We start from the raw sequence: 16,557 nt of genomic DNA on the forward strand, positions 1-16,557 counted from the left end.
AGATCTTAACAAAGCCTTTAATATTTTGTAAGAAAGGCACTATACTATTAAAATTAATTGAACTGGAGAGTTTAAGTGACCTGCACAAATCACTTCTCTTCTCAGGGTATCAGACTAGATTTCTAAGGTACTCTAAATGCTGTACTTCTTTCCATAACTTCGTATCTTATACTCCTAAATCTGCAACTGATTTGATGTTCAAACCTAAATATCCAGTCAATCTACCTCTGGCATGTAGAGAGGGCAAATTCTCCCAAGGCCAGGCCACTGAGCAAAATTCCCAGTCTAAAGGTCTGTTTTATTTTAGTTATGTATTGCATACGATTATTATGAACTTTTTTTTGAGGGAAGTGGGGAAGGGTTTATTTGAAAACAGGGTAGAAACTTACAGAAATAAGCTGATGGTTCTCAGGATGCATTTAGACATTTGCCCAATGACTTGTAGCATAGCCTTTACTTTCTTAAGTGAGTCAGGAGTAATTGAACCCCACCTCCCACATCACAAATTGCCTCTAAGTCGTTCCCCTAAAATTCCATCGGTGGAAACTTTGCCCAATGGTTTAGCCTTGTGTGAATTTACCCTCTCTGCTTGGCAGGGCTAGACTGACTGGTTATCCAAGTTTGAACATCAAATCAGTTACAGATTTGGGAATGGAGTCTTCATTCCATTCAGAGTCAGAGGACTTGGATTTCAATCCCAGTTCTGCTTGGGATTTACTTGGGATTACTAACTTGATGACCTTTAGTAAATCAATTAACTTTTCTTGTTCTCAGTTTTCTTGTTTTTGAAATGAGGGCATTGGACCAGTTGATTTTTGAGGATCCTTCCAACTCTGAATATATGATCTTCAGCACTATTTTGATTTTATGAATGATTTTGAGTTAAATAAAAAAAAATCCTAGGAACATATGCAATTCCTTTGTTGTTTCTTCTGGTGCCTATTTCCCCACAGTTTCATAATTTTGGTTCTCTAGCATGTCTTGTTTCTAATCAGCATTTTGCTTATGTTCCCCAAAAGAATATGATATTACAGTCTTAATCCATCAATTAAATACTTTTGAATGATTAACTTTCCCTGGAGACTTGTCTATATGTGCTATAATCACCCAAAATATTTAATTGATGGATTGCTATCATATTATCATACTCTTCTGGGGATCATATGTAAAATGCAGAATAAAGACTAAATGCCATGTTCTTCCACTGGTGCCTCTGCCTCCTTTTTCTGAGACTATGGGCTTCTGATTGGTATGGCTGACCCAGATTCACCACCACACTGCTCCTCCCAGGCCAGCTTCATGCCATGCCACTGTGGGCATACCTCCATCCCCTTTTACCTTGTTGTTCTGGGAACTACATTCCTAGAAAAGATGCATCAGGCAATGACCCCATGGCTCCACCCTCCATCCTGGTGATTTCTCTGACCAAAACACTTCACCCCACTCTATTCATTGTATACTCTTATTAGACTGTAAGCTCCTTGAAGACAGGGCCCGTCTTGCTTTTTGTATTTGCATTTCCAGTGCAGGCACATTAGAAACACTTAATATAATATATTTTTTTAAAAAATCATTCTTTTCCTTATTAATATAATACCATACATTACGAGAAAAAACACCTTTGTATAATATTTTGAGATCGGAATTTACATCTAATGTTAACTAGTTGTTCTTGCTTTCTCAAAAGACTTTACTGATGACTCATGTGTAGCTGGTGCTTTTCTATGACTGTATATCTTTTTGTGTCTAATACATGAATATCCAGTATTGCTTTGCTTTGTAGTCATAGAGTACTTCCTCCCTAAGTGAGAGACCATGTACTTTTCTTTGCTGACAAATTTATAGCTTCCCACTTTTCCCTGTCATTTAAAATTTGATTTCTATTCATCTGTGTGTTCATCACTCCCACCCAAGTGAATGTCATCAGCAAGTTTAGGATAAATACTCTTTTCCGAAATTCAAGTCATTAGGAAAATAAGAAGTGCTGGGCCTATGACCAATTCCTTGAGAACAGTGCTCAATATGACCTTTTCTCTAGGGAAATGACCAACTGTCCAAACCAGCTGTCCAGTCACCAAGTGGTAGCATGATCTAAATAAATCAAAGAAGGGGGTAGGCACCTATTTTTTTTTTCTATTATGGTCAGTGCATTCCTAACTATAGATCAGAAATGGTGTCTAGGGTAGTTTAAATTTCCTTCTACTCCTATGATTCTGTATCATCTGTGGAAGGAAAACTAGATTTCTCTCCCTAATCATAAATGTCATGTTACATATGATAGTGGAATTTATAAATTAAATCTGAACACTTATCAAAGATTAGGGACTGGATCTATGACTTCGTTGGAATAAGGAACCCTTAGGTGAAGAGACTTCCTCTACCAATTTGGGTGGGCACCTATTCCACAAAGTAGGGTCTTAGAGATTTGCTAGCATACTAAAGGGTTAAGTGACTTGCCCAGAATCACACAGCTAATATATGTCAGAGGCAAAGACTGCGAGTCAGGTCTTTCTGACTTTGAAGTCAGTTCCCTATTCACTGCCTCCTATCAAAAGCTTTCTAAAAATCTGAAGTCTGAGTATAGAAGAATACTACTTTATGCTGAGAAGGATAAATATTTCAGGCTTAAGTAATCTGTGCATTATTTTCTTAGCAATGGAGTCTACAACATGGTTTTAACATTTCCATAGATGATGTTCAAATTCATGTATATACAAATATTCTGTATTTCTTTTATTCTGCCATGTACATGTACTGATCCCCATCATCTGATAATACAGTTGTCAGGTGATACATTTACAGAGTAGGTAGATTATGAATCAGAAGATTTTAAAAAATATATGCTTTAAAAAAAACCCAGCTAATTGAGATACTTGGAGGCTCAAAAGTAAATCTGCCTGTTTTCAATCCAGATATTCCCATGTATGAGTGTGATTAGCACAGACTTGCTAAATCTCTCCCAGGGCCATTTGTGAGCACCCCCTAGTTTAGAACAACACACTCTGGGCCTGGATTTGTCTGCAGTCTTTGGCCTATGCCAGATTCACTGCAATCTTTAAACCTGCAGCATAGGAGAAGGTTCTCACAGAGGTTTCTGTTTTGGCGACACCTACAGTTTACTGAAAAAGATCTATGTAAAACTGCAATCCTACATTCCTGTGTAATGCTTTGTTTGAATAACAAATAAGGAAAATCTGCTTAAAGATGCTTTTGACTTCCGCAAATGAAAATGCACTGGCTGTGGCTTCTCTTACAACAGTTCCTGATCCTCAGACTGAAAGCAGTTCCATTAAAATCTATTGATTTTAATATTGGTTCTTTGCACAATTTCTGCCCCATTTTTTTAAAAAAGGAAACAGCACAGTATTAGCTTATAAATAAATTGAGGTATTGGTGAATTGGACATATTCAGATATAACATTTTAAGTGTCCAAAATGATATCACTTGTCAACTTAGGGTTCACATGCTCAGTTTTAGTTTAAAAAATAAAAGAAATCCCAAGTCCAGAAGAATGAAGATGAAGAATGCTCCTCCTTGACAGACAGGTGATGAACTTAAAATTCGGAAAAAGACATACTTTTTTTTTATATGACTAGTGTGAAGGTTTGTTTTGCCAGACTATATAGCTATGTATGGAGATATTTTGTGTGAGTGCGTATATGTGCATGGGTACACGCACGCACATGTTTAATTTGCTCAAGGGGGAGGGAAATAGGGAGAGGAACAGATTAATTTAAAAATACTTTTTACTTGAAAAAAGAAAAGAAAAAAGTTGCTGCTCATGTAAATATATTTTGTTACTTTTATGCTTTCCTCAGTGCCAGCAATTTTCTGACAGACACGAAAATAATAATGATTTCTGCAGCCAAAAACCCAGCAAGAGGACATGGGAATTCCATTTGGGAGACTGGAAGCCCTGTAGAGCACAGTGCACAAATGATAGTTTGCACAAGGGATCATCTCTCCATTAGTTAGTTAACAAACCTTTCCACTCAGTACCAATGGTACCATCAAAGGATATCATCATTGAAACAAAGCTAACAACAATTACCTAGGATTCATGGCAAATAAAAATGTTCTGGGGCACTTTTCCATTTCACTCTGTCAACTAATTTTAATGTCATTATAAGAGTGATGGAAAGAGAGGCAACATGGCAAAACCCATAGAGAGCTGGCCTTAGAGTCAAGAAGGCCTGAGTTCTAGCTACCTCTGACACATATTAGTTGTGTGACCACAGCTAATCTTCAATCACTTAAACTCTTAGCAAACCAAACAAGTCTCTAAAATTAACAGTTACAAGAGCACTGGGCATGGTAATTGGAAGACTCATCTTCAGAATTCAAATCTGACTTCAGACACTTATTAGCTGTGTGATTCTGGGCAAGTCACTTAACCCTGTTTGCTTCAGTTCCTCAGCTGTAAAAGCTGTAGAAAAAAATGGCAAACTATTCCAGTATCTTTGTCAAGAAAACCCCATATGGGGTCATGAAGAGTCAGACATGACTAAAAATGACTGAACAACAACAATTCTTCATCAGTTTCCAAACTAGGAATCCCCTATATCTGTGAACTACCAAGTATAGCCCAAAAGAGAGGAAGAAAATCATAATAATCATTTAAAAAATTAAAATCATCATCAATAACATGTGAAACACAGATGAATATTTCAAAATAACCTTGACTATTAGAAAAGATCATTTGGTTTTCTTTTGTTGTTAATCTTCAAGATTAGCCTTTGAATGTCACATTTGAGGCATATTTATAAAACTTTCAAAAATGACTCATAATGAATATTGGTTAACTTGCATAATTGAAATGAATATTATTAAACCTATTAATAAAGTCCAATGTAAACAGTTAAACTTTATCTTCCCACTGGCTGCTTAGAACCTCCTTACTTCTCACACGGACTATTGCAAAAGCTTCTTAACTGAAGCCTACCCTACATCCTATCTCTTACCTCTCCAATTTATTTTTCACACCACAGGCAAAAGCAATTTCCCAATGTAAAGACCTGACTATATCACTCCCCTGGCTCAAAATCTGTTAGATAATCACTGTTGTCACTAGGTTGAAATCCTTATCCTGGCCGGTATTTACAGCCCTCCACAATCTGGCTTCAACCTACCTTTCAAGCTTTTCCCCACTCTTGTCTTACCTCTTTTCTTCATGCATTTGTGCATGCCATTGGCTTCCAAGAGACTCTGACAGTTGAAATGCTTACCTTCTTTCAAGGCTTAGAGCTGGGGGCTACCCTTACAAAGCTAGCCAGGAATGATACCTCCTCCCATCAAATCTTTCAGTTCTCTCTGTTGGATTTGTCCTATGTACTTATTACACTTTAACTTGTATTATAGTTATTTAGTTTATCTTTAGTAAGCTCTTGGGAGCAGAGATATGTCATTTTTCATTTTTATATCTCCATCACTTAGCACACTGCACTGCACCAACTAGATGCTTCATAACACCTGCTGAATTGAAATTAACTCCTTTGAGGATAGGGTACAAGTTTTTGTCTTTCTATCCCCAGCATTCAGCACAGTGCCTAGCACATAGTAAGCCCTCAATAAATGTTTGATGATGACTGCTTGAAAAGGGATACATTCCCTTTTCTAAGTGAGTAAAGTAAATTATATTAAGTCCTGTAGTTTTCTTTATATAATATTGATAAAGTCTTGAATAAGAAGAAATGCATAGGAGCTGTGAACTCTCCTGGGACTGCACCAAGTAGGACCTTTTATCATGGGGGCCCAAGGTGGCAGTAACAGCTGTGAGTCATTATATTCTCCTCAGTCCTTCGCGCCTCTGAGTCTCACCTCATTGTGTAAGTAGTGGGTAAGTCACACACTTAATGAGGTCTCGTTGAGAAGAGAGGCCAACACCAGGTCACATCCAAAAAGAGAACCTAAATTGTATTTTTCTAGTTTTCTTTTTTAACTTTTTATTATTCTGACTTAGATGTCTGATTATCACATGTAGGACTTTTATGTTTGTTGAATTAAAGAGAAAATAAACATACAGGAGAATTGTGAGCAAGGCTAGTGAAGTCACAAAGACTTTTCTATTATCTGTCTCAATAGCATTTATATTTTCTGTGTAAAGGTCATTGATCATAACCTCATATGGACAGAGACTAGATTTGTGATTATGTTAATATAATGAACTTCCAAGTAAGGAAATTCCCTCTCCAAATAATGGTTGGCGCTGCCTCTACAATTTATGTAGTCTTAGAGAGTTGCCAAGAGCACTGATATGTTAAGTGACTGGCCCAGGGGTCACAGAGCTAGTACCTATCAGAGGTAGGACTAGAACTGAGTTTTTCTGGGTTCTAGGTTGGTGCTTGATCCACTATGCCACACTGACTCTCTCATGTGATTTTAAAAACAATGACAGTAACAACAATCCAAATTTGTACAATTCTTTGTATCTGTCATCCTAACTGAAATATATAATGCAGAGGTTGGAAGTATAGGTATACATAGCTTTCTATTATAGATGTGTTCCTGGAAAGTTGCACAATAAACTGAATTTCTATAAATTTGAATATTTTAAATACATTAGAGAAAGTTTCTACTGAAAGGAACCCTAAGACAACCTTTTTTTTTAAAGTGAAACATTCTTTTGTAAAGCAAATTGTTATACTCAAATCACTGTGTATTTGTAAACCTGGACTTCTATGTTTTCATAAAGTGAGATAGTTTTGAAAATGACTATCAATATGCTTTCCTCTTGACACAATTTGCATTTATGTTTCCTCTCCTCACAATTTGATTTACGAGATTCTAACTTTGATGCAAATTCTATTATATACGTGAAGAAAGATTTGGCGTGATTTTGATCAAGTCATTTACCCACTTTCGCCCTCAATTTCCTTCTCTGCAAAATGATTTGAAAAGGCTAGCGATCTTTAACTTCTATACCAGTTCTAAAATTCTGAATTGTATTGCATCTAAATTTGATTTTCATGTATGGTATTTTTGGGAAAGGATGAGAAAGATACAACTTGGTATTATTATTTATTTTTTCTTAATTTAGCAAACAATCTAACGTCATACTAGTGCTGTTGGTCCTTTCATTTCTTCCTTTTCCATTATAATGATATTTATATTCCAGAGTTTCCATGTGATTTGTTAATCTCTCTTCTTGAAACATGCAACCATAAGGGCATCCGTGTTTGGAAGGGGAGAGGTAAATTCAGAATAATAAGGCAGCAGCATAGAAGATGCTGATGACCTTGGAGTCTCAGCAAGTCTCTTATCTATCTGCTGTTCAGTCTGTAGGTAAACCATGCTATTCTAGGACTTATCTACTATATCATAGAAAGGTTCCTCCCTTTCTACCAAGCAAACCCTCATGACAGGAGGTAAGCAGTTTGCATTTCCAGAAGCTGTCACTGCTGCTTCTCCTAGCCCTTCTCCATCCCATCCCCAGTCATTAAAAATGTAAAGAGCTGCCTGCTCTGCAGACTGGTGAGAGAAATCTATGGCCTTCTGGGGGAGGTTTAGTCAGGCTTAGTTCAGTGGAAAGGCTAAGGAAGAAAGACAAACAGCATAAGTAATATGAACACAATGCTAAAAATTTGGGCCAAAATGTTAAACTGATTCTGATATTAAAATTTTCTCAGTTACAAAACCCCCTACTCAATATAGCTATTACTGCTTATAATGTTAGAGATAAATAAATAATAAATAAATAATGTCCATACTAATAGTATATGCATTATGTACAAACTGGCAATTTAACATCTATCCATATTTATTATTCTTAATTCCTCTTTAATTTTCTTAAGCCCTGATGGTTAATGTAATTCTAAGAGAAAGAAAGAGGAGTGAGTAGAGCAGCCAAGGATATATTTAGTCCAGACTATTTTTCCCACCCAGAAGTGGTTTGACTCATTAAATAGAAAAAAATACTTCACTTTGAATTCAAATTAGTTATTTTTCAGTTGTGTACAAACCATCATGATCCCATTTGGGATTTTCTTGACAAAGATACAGGAGTGGTTTGCAATTTCCTTCTCCAGACTATTTTATAGATGATAAAACTGAAGTTAACAGGGTCAAGTGACTTACCAAGGGTCACACAGCTGGTAAGTGTCAGAGGCCAGATGAAGATGAGGCTTCCTGACTCCAGGCCTGGCATTATATCTACTTCACCACCCAGCTGTCCCCTTGAATTCAAATAGTCCACCTACAATTTTTAAGAGAAAGTGTACCTCATAGTACTTAAAGTTCATAGTTGAGATATCTTGTTGTAGGGTTCTCTCTAGGACCCTCTTCAAGTCACTACCTCTGGGTACCACAGACTTAGGACTTATCTATTAAGCCATAGCTACGCATTTAAGCACTTAACCTCACTGGGTTGTTGTGAGGATCAAATAAGATAATGCTGACAAATGCTTAGGTCAGTTCCTCACAAGTAGCAGGCTTAATAAATGTTTGTTCCTTTGGTTCCATGAGCCCCCTTCTCCCCCTTGTGATTTTCATGGGTGCAAGAAATTTCCACAATGACTAAAATCTTTCCTATTATATTTGAAAAAAAAATCTTATTTGCAGAGTTTCTCTCCTAAGCAGCACCCACTGAGTGCATAGCACTGAGTTTAGATGCTAAATGGTTCCAGAATGTGGGTTTTAAGCATAGGCTTGGTTTTTCACAATTAAGTGGGGGAGGAGAGGGAGGCAAGAGAAGAAAAACTACTGCAGACAACGTAGCTTAAATAATGTATAGCTATACACCGACATTATAAGACTTATGCTTCGTCTGACTCTCTTCTTCATTCCTGGGCCACTTCTTATCTTGTTCAGTTTTTTCCTTGACAGATGATCACCATTGTCCAATGGTATTAAAGAAGCTACACGTACATAGTTCCGGGAAGGGAAAGGTACAAATCAGATTAAATGGCACTCTCCCTTCCTTCAAGAAGTTTAATCTGCCTTGTATAACAGGGCTCTTATTCATATGCTTGACTGGGCCCCGTGAAAGGGGGTCAAGAAAGCCCCTTTTGCGTTTCCAGTACCGTTCTTGGAGCCCTGGTTGCCTGAGTGCAGCTACCCTAGTCGAAAAGCCAGGAGACTAGGGCGGTTCGGGTGGCCCCCAGACACTACCAGTTTTTCTGCAAAAATCCACAAAACATGTAGATTCGCTTAATCTTTCCTTCTCCCCTCTTCACATGGAAATAGGCTAGTGTGGTTGCCATGTGTCTATTTAAGAGCGATTAACACTTGCTTGCCAAAAATCCCTCCTTGGGCCATTTGGGAGCTGCACGCGTTCGCACCCCGCCTTGTTTACCCGAACTGGCCTTCACGCTCAGCCTTTTTGTTTACCCCGCTGGCCGGAGGTCTGGGATGGCGTGGGGAGGGGGGCATTTCTAAATATGCATCAGGCCATCTTGGCTATATAAAGAAGGAAGACCAGGGCTGCGGGGTGTGGGAGAAGGAGCTCCTGCCTTAGTGACCGGGTGTATACATGGAGAGCTTGGAGAGCTCGGAGTCCCGACCCTACTGGGCCAGCTGCTGCCGCTTGCTTCCTGAAACCGCAGCTTCTCAGACCCTGAGGCCAGAAAACAACAACTCACGGTATTCAGCGCCGCAATCCCTTTCCCTACATTTGACTGAAAAATTCCAGTTTTTTCTGCTCCCTTTTCTACGTATCCCGCATCTCTCTCTCTCTGTCTCTCTGTCTCTCTCTGTCTGTCTCTGTCTGTCTCTGTCTCTGTCTCTCTGTCTCTCTGTCTCTCTGTCTCTCTCTCTCTCCGTCTCTCTCTCTCTCTCTCTCTCTCTCTCTCTCTCTCTCTCTCTCTCCACCCTCTCCACCCCCGCCCCCATCCACCCAAACCCTCCCCCTTCTCTCTCAGGAAAGTCTTAACCCCTCTGCTTCGTGATCACGACAGCCGCCTGGCCTCTGACTCACACTTCTCTCTGGTGTCCTTGCTCTCTTCCCCACACCCCCCGCGACTTGCAGGTCGCCCGCATTTTGGAGACCTTGGCTTGGCACCCCTAGAGAGGAAGCTGAGAAAATGCAGCCCAAACCCAAGGATACCGTAAGTGGCCCTTGTTCTGTATGAGCCAGAGAGAAATGCACACAGACACTCAGGATGGAGGGGAAGAGTGCACTGTGTGTGTGTGTGTGTGTAAGTGTGTAAAAGGGTTGGAATGTGGAGACTTGGAGGTAGTGAGACGCCAGACCTAATAGGCAAGAAGAGAGAGTACTGGCAATATAGGTAGTAGGACCGTGTGGCCCAGGGCAAGTCACTTAATTTCTCCGTGACTGATGCCTTTCGATCTCTCAGCTACAGAATTGTAGACAGATGCAGTTTAACTTAGCAAGCAATTATTAAAGGTCTATTATATGCCTGGCACTGAACTTGTGTGCCGGGGGTACAAAAATCTAGCGGTCCGACGCGTTTAAGGAGCTAGCATTATTCTGGGGGCAATACAGCACGTTCACCAATACACGAATACAAGCACTTAACATAGCATTGGGTGGGGGTGCCAACTGCAATGGGGAGGGGCTCCAAGAGTGTCTGGTCTGTATGTGGCGTTTAAGGATTCTAAGAGTCAGCAGATGAAAAAGGAAAACATTTCAGGTATGGGGGAGGGCAGAAGCAAAGGCACGGAGGCGAGAGATAGAACAGCAAATAAGCGAGATGGGGCGAGCCGTAAAGTGCGTGAGGGGGAGGAGAAATGCTGCGATTTGCGTCATTAGAAGGAGTTCGCACTTTGACGAAATCACAGATCATTGACATAGGAGGGTCAGGACCCAAGTGACTATTAAAGTCACGATCCTGTGTGTCCCATTTAGCCCCTACCCTATATTGGGCATCTCTGCTATACCTGAGATTCCACCTAGTAGAACCTCTGTCAGTGGGATCAGATAGTTGTTTTCCTTGAAATAGATTTAGATTTGGTTCTAGAAAGGGATCCGCAGCGGCTTCCAGAGCTCGGTAGGCGGGGCTGGCTATTCTGTGGGGATGATCCATTCTACCGGCTTCTCCTGGAAGTGAGTAATTTGGTTTCTTCTCATTTGAATCTTAGGTGTGTGATGTGTCTGGGATGACAGAAACCTCTGGAAAACTTTCCCAATATAAACATCCAGTCAGGTGAGTGGCATGTCTTACCTCCTCTAATTACTCTTTTATCCTTACGAGGAGAATAGTAGGAAGGAATTGTACGATGTAGCTGGCTGGCTGGGTGTCAGATGGTCCAGGGCCTCCTTCTTTGGAAAAATAGAACCTTCTTTAAGCTATTTTGTGTTCTGTTTGCAGGTTCATTTTTTTGTCTCTACCAAAATGTAGGAATATAATAGTTCCCTGTCCCCATCTAAAGAATTGTTATACATATTACGTCATAAATTCTTGGGAAATATTTTATCATAAAGGGAAGCGTTAGGGAGAATCTCTGATGCAGAAAAGTACGGCAGTGTCACCTTGCATCTTGCAGATGTTTTAGAAGCCTGCAGGATGTAAATGAAGTTGGCGTCATCCAAGTAGCACTTTTTTTTTTATTCCTGTTGAAAATGAATAAGAGGAATGAGACTACATGAGATGATGGCTTCAAAGCTAGTAATTTAGCTAGACAGTGGGATGATATCCTTAGGAATTAGAAATTGAAGACTAAGAAAGACCCTAGAGATTATTATGGTCATTTGTCATTTTATAGTCAGAAAGGTTGTGTGATCCAGGGAAGAGCCCTGGAATGGTTAGTCACTGCTGCCAATGAAATGTAAGGCTCATTGTTCTGGCCTTTGTATATTTCACAGGAGTATTATATAGAGCTCTGAGATATTATTTATAGTTAAGCGTGTTTATTCACACACCAAGTAACACCTTGGAGAGTGAAGTGTTCTACATAAATGAATTTTCCATATAACCAAAACCTACACTGTGAGGTAATAAAGCTTAAAGTTGAAACAGTTTTAATGGAAATATATATGTGTGTACATGCACACATATATTAATACATACATATGTGTGTATAATGCTTGCTTTTAAAAAATCATATTATGTGTATATGTGTCTTCACTTATTATTTCATTGGTGTAGGGTTCTCTAGATGAGGAAATTGCATCTACCAATATAGATCTTCTGCAACTGTTTTGCTATTGACAATTTTACAAAGTTGCCTAAGGGTGCTGAGAGATTTAGTGTCTTGTCCAGGGTCACAAAAGCCTTTAGGTTTCTGAAGCTAGACAATCAGAGTCCACTGAAAATAATTAACCTTTCATTGTCCTTCAATTTTAATGCAGTGTATATAGTGGATTTTCTCTTAGAGTAAAAAGATTGCTTTATAGTTGATGATTCAGCAGGTTCAGCTGTCTCCTCCTTTAATGTCAGCTTTCAGTTTTTGATTAGTTCCACTTCTGGAAATGCCATTCCACCTATGTGCTTCTCATTTGCTAAAAATTAGGGGAAACCAGGTAACAAGGTTATACACATAAGTCTAATCTTCACCCTTTTCCCCACTTTTTTTTCTGGCCTAAAAATGCCTTTAGCCTTTTCTTTGAGTGAAATGAGTGGGCCTTATAGCCTATTCAACTGTGAGGCCTTTTTCTTTCTTTCTTTTGGGTTGTGGATGTATGTTTAAAATGATTAACACTGAACATCAATACAATAATTAAACTTGCTTACTATTTACATTTAAATTGCTTAATTTCGAGGCATAAAGCAGCATGACCATATTTTTAGTCACTCTAAATCCCCAGAAGAGTTTTGTCTATTCATTCTTACTTACTTTTCCTCTGAAACGTTTGTGAATGTTGCATACTCCATTTTTCTCATTCTACTTTTTTTATTTTACACCATTTCCTATAAAACCTTCTAGGTTTCTTTGTAAACCTCATATATGTTGCCCTTAATTGTATTATAGTATTTCATTGCATTGATGTACCACAACTTATTTAACTGTTCCCCTATTATTGGACATTTGTGCTATCCTTTCCTTCTTCCTTTCTTTCTTCCTTCCTTTCTTCCTTTCTTTCTTGACAATTATATATGCTGCTGCAGAAATCTTTGTACAGATAGCTTCCTTTTTGGTTTTGGTTTTTTTTTCTTTTTTTTTTTAGTGAGGCAATCAGGGTTAAGTGACTTGCCCAAGGTCACACAGCTAGTATGTGTCAAGTGTTTGGTCTGAGACCGAATTTGAACTCAGGTCCTCCTTACTTCAGGGCTGGTGCTCTATCCACTGCGCCACCTAGCTGCCCCTTGATTTTGGTTTTGATAGCACTTTCCAAGGACATTCCCCATGGTGAAATTGCTAGATCAAAGGATATGATTATTTTGGTGACTTTTACTATGTACTAAAGAGATTGTTTTTCAAAATGATTGTATAAATTTGCAGTTCCACCAACAATGGATAGGTTGTACCTGTTTGTACACAACTTGCCAGCATAGTGTTTCTTTCCCTTTCATATTTTTTTTCCCCATTTGGTGAATGTAAAGTGGTACACCCTCTGAGGCCTTTTTCACTTTCAGGTTCAGGGCAATATTCTGGAAGACTGAGGTTGTTGAAATTCTGATATCTGGGTATATGTTTATAACCAAATATTGAGACTGAGAAGTGCCCTGTTATTTTTACTTTGACTTTGATTTTGAAAGATGATGATGAAGATGATGTTGCAGTCTCAATATAGGGGTATAAGGTTCAAATTACAAGATTTTCTATGGAAAATAACCTTATTACCTTCATATTTTGGTTAGGGCAAGACACTCATGTGACAGTCCACCATGTTGTTATCTGTGCTTAATTCATTTCTAACTGGAATGTGAAAATTTTTGAAGTTCAGAAGTGTATTATTTTAAAAATATGATTCCTGATTCATAGCTTTAGGTGGGGGGGAGGGGGCCTTGAGTTAGAAGTACTTCTGGAGAAGGTTTCAGGCAGGGTTTAAATCCTTTTAAGTTGCATAATTTAGTGATATAGCTACTGCTAAGCTAATTGTATAAGGGGTGAGGAATAAAGGCAAATAGGTAGACTCTGGTATAGGGCTAAACAGGAGAATTTTATGACAATCTGAATGTTATGCAGACTTTTTCTTCAACTTAATTATCAGCTTTCAATATGTTTTTCCTCCATCAAAATGATCATTTTGTTAGAATCACAAAATGGGTTCCAGAAGCACAGAATAAATGCCAAAAAGATTCTTCCTTTGGAAAAAAAAATGCAGTGAAGATTTTTAACAGAATGTTCCACCTTTAAGGTATATTTTCTTATTCAGATTTTTTTAGCCAGTCATTCTAATATAGAGAATTTTTCACAATGTTGAATTCTGCTTTATATAGTCCATCTATCTTTTTGAAACCTTACCTTTACCTAAAATATTCCCAGTAGAATATATTGATGTTACCTTGGCAAAGAAGAAAAATGTATTAAATCTGTGAAATGGATAATAAAATAAAAAATCCATATTAAATAAATTCAGAGATTATAATTAGTTTTTCACATAATCTATTTCATCCACAAAATTAAGTTGAGAAAATTTTATATACAGCAAACCCAATCTGAACCATGAGCAACAGTGATTACTTTAAGGGATGGGAAGTGGTCCTACCTTTATGCCTAATTATGAATGCTTTTCAAAAACAAAATTCTGTTTTTGCTTTTTAGTCTGGCTCTATCTTACAGTCTCCATGATCATATTTGTTGACCATGGACATAGCAAATCAGGCAATATTTATTAATTTCAAGCAAGGTTTAGATCTATATTGTCTTTGTGCAAAATTTGTAATAATTCAAAATTCAACCTTTGCTGTCATCAGAACTCAAAGCCTTGTGTCAGGTTAAATTGTTCTTTAAACTATTTAGAAATTAGGAAATAAAACTGTTTTTGGTAAGTATACATATATCCAGTGTGGTTGGAATAACATAAATCCTGAACCATTGATTCAAGTGAAAATGCTGACCTTATACTTCTGTGAAAGGAAGGCAATGTTGGTCAGTTCTTTAAGTAGTTGTATGTTTTCAACTTAGAACCTTATTTGGGGTGGGATGGGGTAGCAAAAAATCAGTTATTAAGATACTGTTGAAATGTTATCATATGAAAGCTAGGATGCTAATACTAACCTCATGGAACCATACTAAGGGCATTTATCAGCTGTTGGATCAATGGAAGCTTGGGGCATCAATGGGAGAATTTCACGAGTGTAAGGATTCTGAAAACAAATGTACATGAAGAATAAAGCATGCTATGTTGTCCACTTGTTTCAGACTATTTTGGCCCAAATCAAAATGTTATGATTTCTTGTATCAAGAAGCAGAATCTCTTCTGAAAAATTTTCCAATTCAAGCTACAATTTCATTTTATGAAGATTCTGATAGTGAAGAGGAGGAGGAGGAGGAGGAGCTGATTCAGGATTCAGGAAATGAATTGGATTGATTCTTTTTGAAAGAATTCAAAGTTTATAGCATTAAAATTTCAATGTACAAATGTATAATAGTGTTTTTAAAATATAATTTATTTGTGTGTAAGTTATTAATAAAATGTTAAAGTATTTTGCAATTGATAGGGTAGTTTGGCCTTTGTCATGCTTCCCTACTCCTAGGTATAATTCTAGCACCTTATCAGAAACAAGCACATTTCTTTTCATTGCATTTTTATCATTTTGGAGTTTTAAAAGTTAAGTTGTGACAATTTGGGATTTTTTATTAAAAGTTTTGAGAGAAGAACTATAGCATAGTAGATAGAGAGTCAGCTTTGGGGTCAAGAAAGAGGAAGTTCTGGTTTTTCCAGCATGATACACTGGATAAAATTCGGACTTTGGAGTCAGAAGACTTGCGTTCAAATCCTAACTCTGATACTTACTACCTGTGTGACTTTAGACAAGTCACTCCCTGGGCCTCAGTTTCTTCATCTGAAAAATGAGGACACTGGACTAGGTGGTTTCTGTGATCCCTTCTAGCTACAGACATATGATCCCACAGGTCTTTGTTACATATTAGCTATATGATCACGGGCATATCACTGAATCTCTTTTTGTCCTAGGCAACCAAGTCTATAAATTACTCAAGAATTCCTGATCTATTCTATTGAAGGGAGTAAGCCACACTGGGAGTTCCTTGTGTGGATGAAATCACAGATTTAGACTCCTTCATTACATTTTTTATATTCCATAATTCTAAATAAGAGTTCCAATATCCAAGTCATTGTTCATCTTTGTATCCCCAGTCTAGCACTATGCTTTGCAAGTAAATATTTCTTGAATAAATGAGTGAATCAATCAAATATTTCAGTTTTAAATCTGGATCTTACATCATCTGGTATTATCTTCTAGACTTTATAGAATTTTCTAGATGTCAGCTGACATATAATTAGGTACTTCATTGCTCCTTTAAAAGTTTCATGATTTAATCAGTATATATACTCTGCCCAGCCAGTGCTAACTTAATGATCCAATAATTTATTTTGATTCTTAAATTAGACTATGAAGAAAAGTTCCTTGTGCTGCCAAACATGTTTGTTATTAAGAGAAACACCTTTTCAAGTAATAGTATAACTGAGACTTGGGATCCAGTATGGATTTTTAAAAAATTCTTGACAAAAAATGATGCAAATTCACTTTATA

The 16,557-nt window shown here is 37.7% G+C and overlaps 1 protein-coding gene across 1 annotated transcript; it reads left to right on the top strand.

The window, feature by feature from the left end:
• Positions 1-9,337: 9,337 nt before the first annotated feature.
• RIPPLY2 (ripply transcriptional repressor 2) lies at positions 9,338-15,428 on the top strand. The gene is made up of 4 exons (XM_027854814.1): positions 9,338-9,577; positions 9,963-10,041; positions 11,036-11,100; positions 15,203-15,428. Exons 1-4 carry the CDS (start codon positions 9,468-9,470, stop codon positions 15,369-15,371), a joined length of 423 nt encoding a protein of 140 aa, XP_027710615.1. The 5' UTR covers positions 9,338-9,467; the 3' UTR covers positions 15,372-15,428.
• Positions 15,429-16,557: the final 1,129 nt, after the last annotated feature.

This window comes from Vombatus ursinus, unplaced genomic scaffold (genome assembly GCF_900497805.2).
Source record: "Vombatus ursinus unplaced genomic scaffold, bare-nosed wombat genome assembly UNPS02000582.1, whole genome shotgun sequence".
Taxonomy (NCBI): domain Eukaryota; kingdom Metazoa; phylum Chordata; class Mammalia; order Diprotodontia; family Vombatidae; genus Vombatus; species Vombatus ursinus.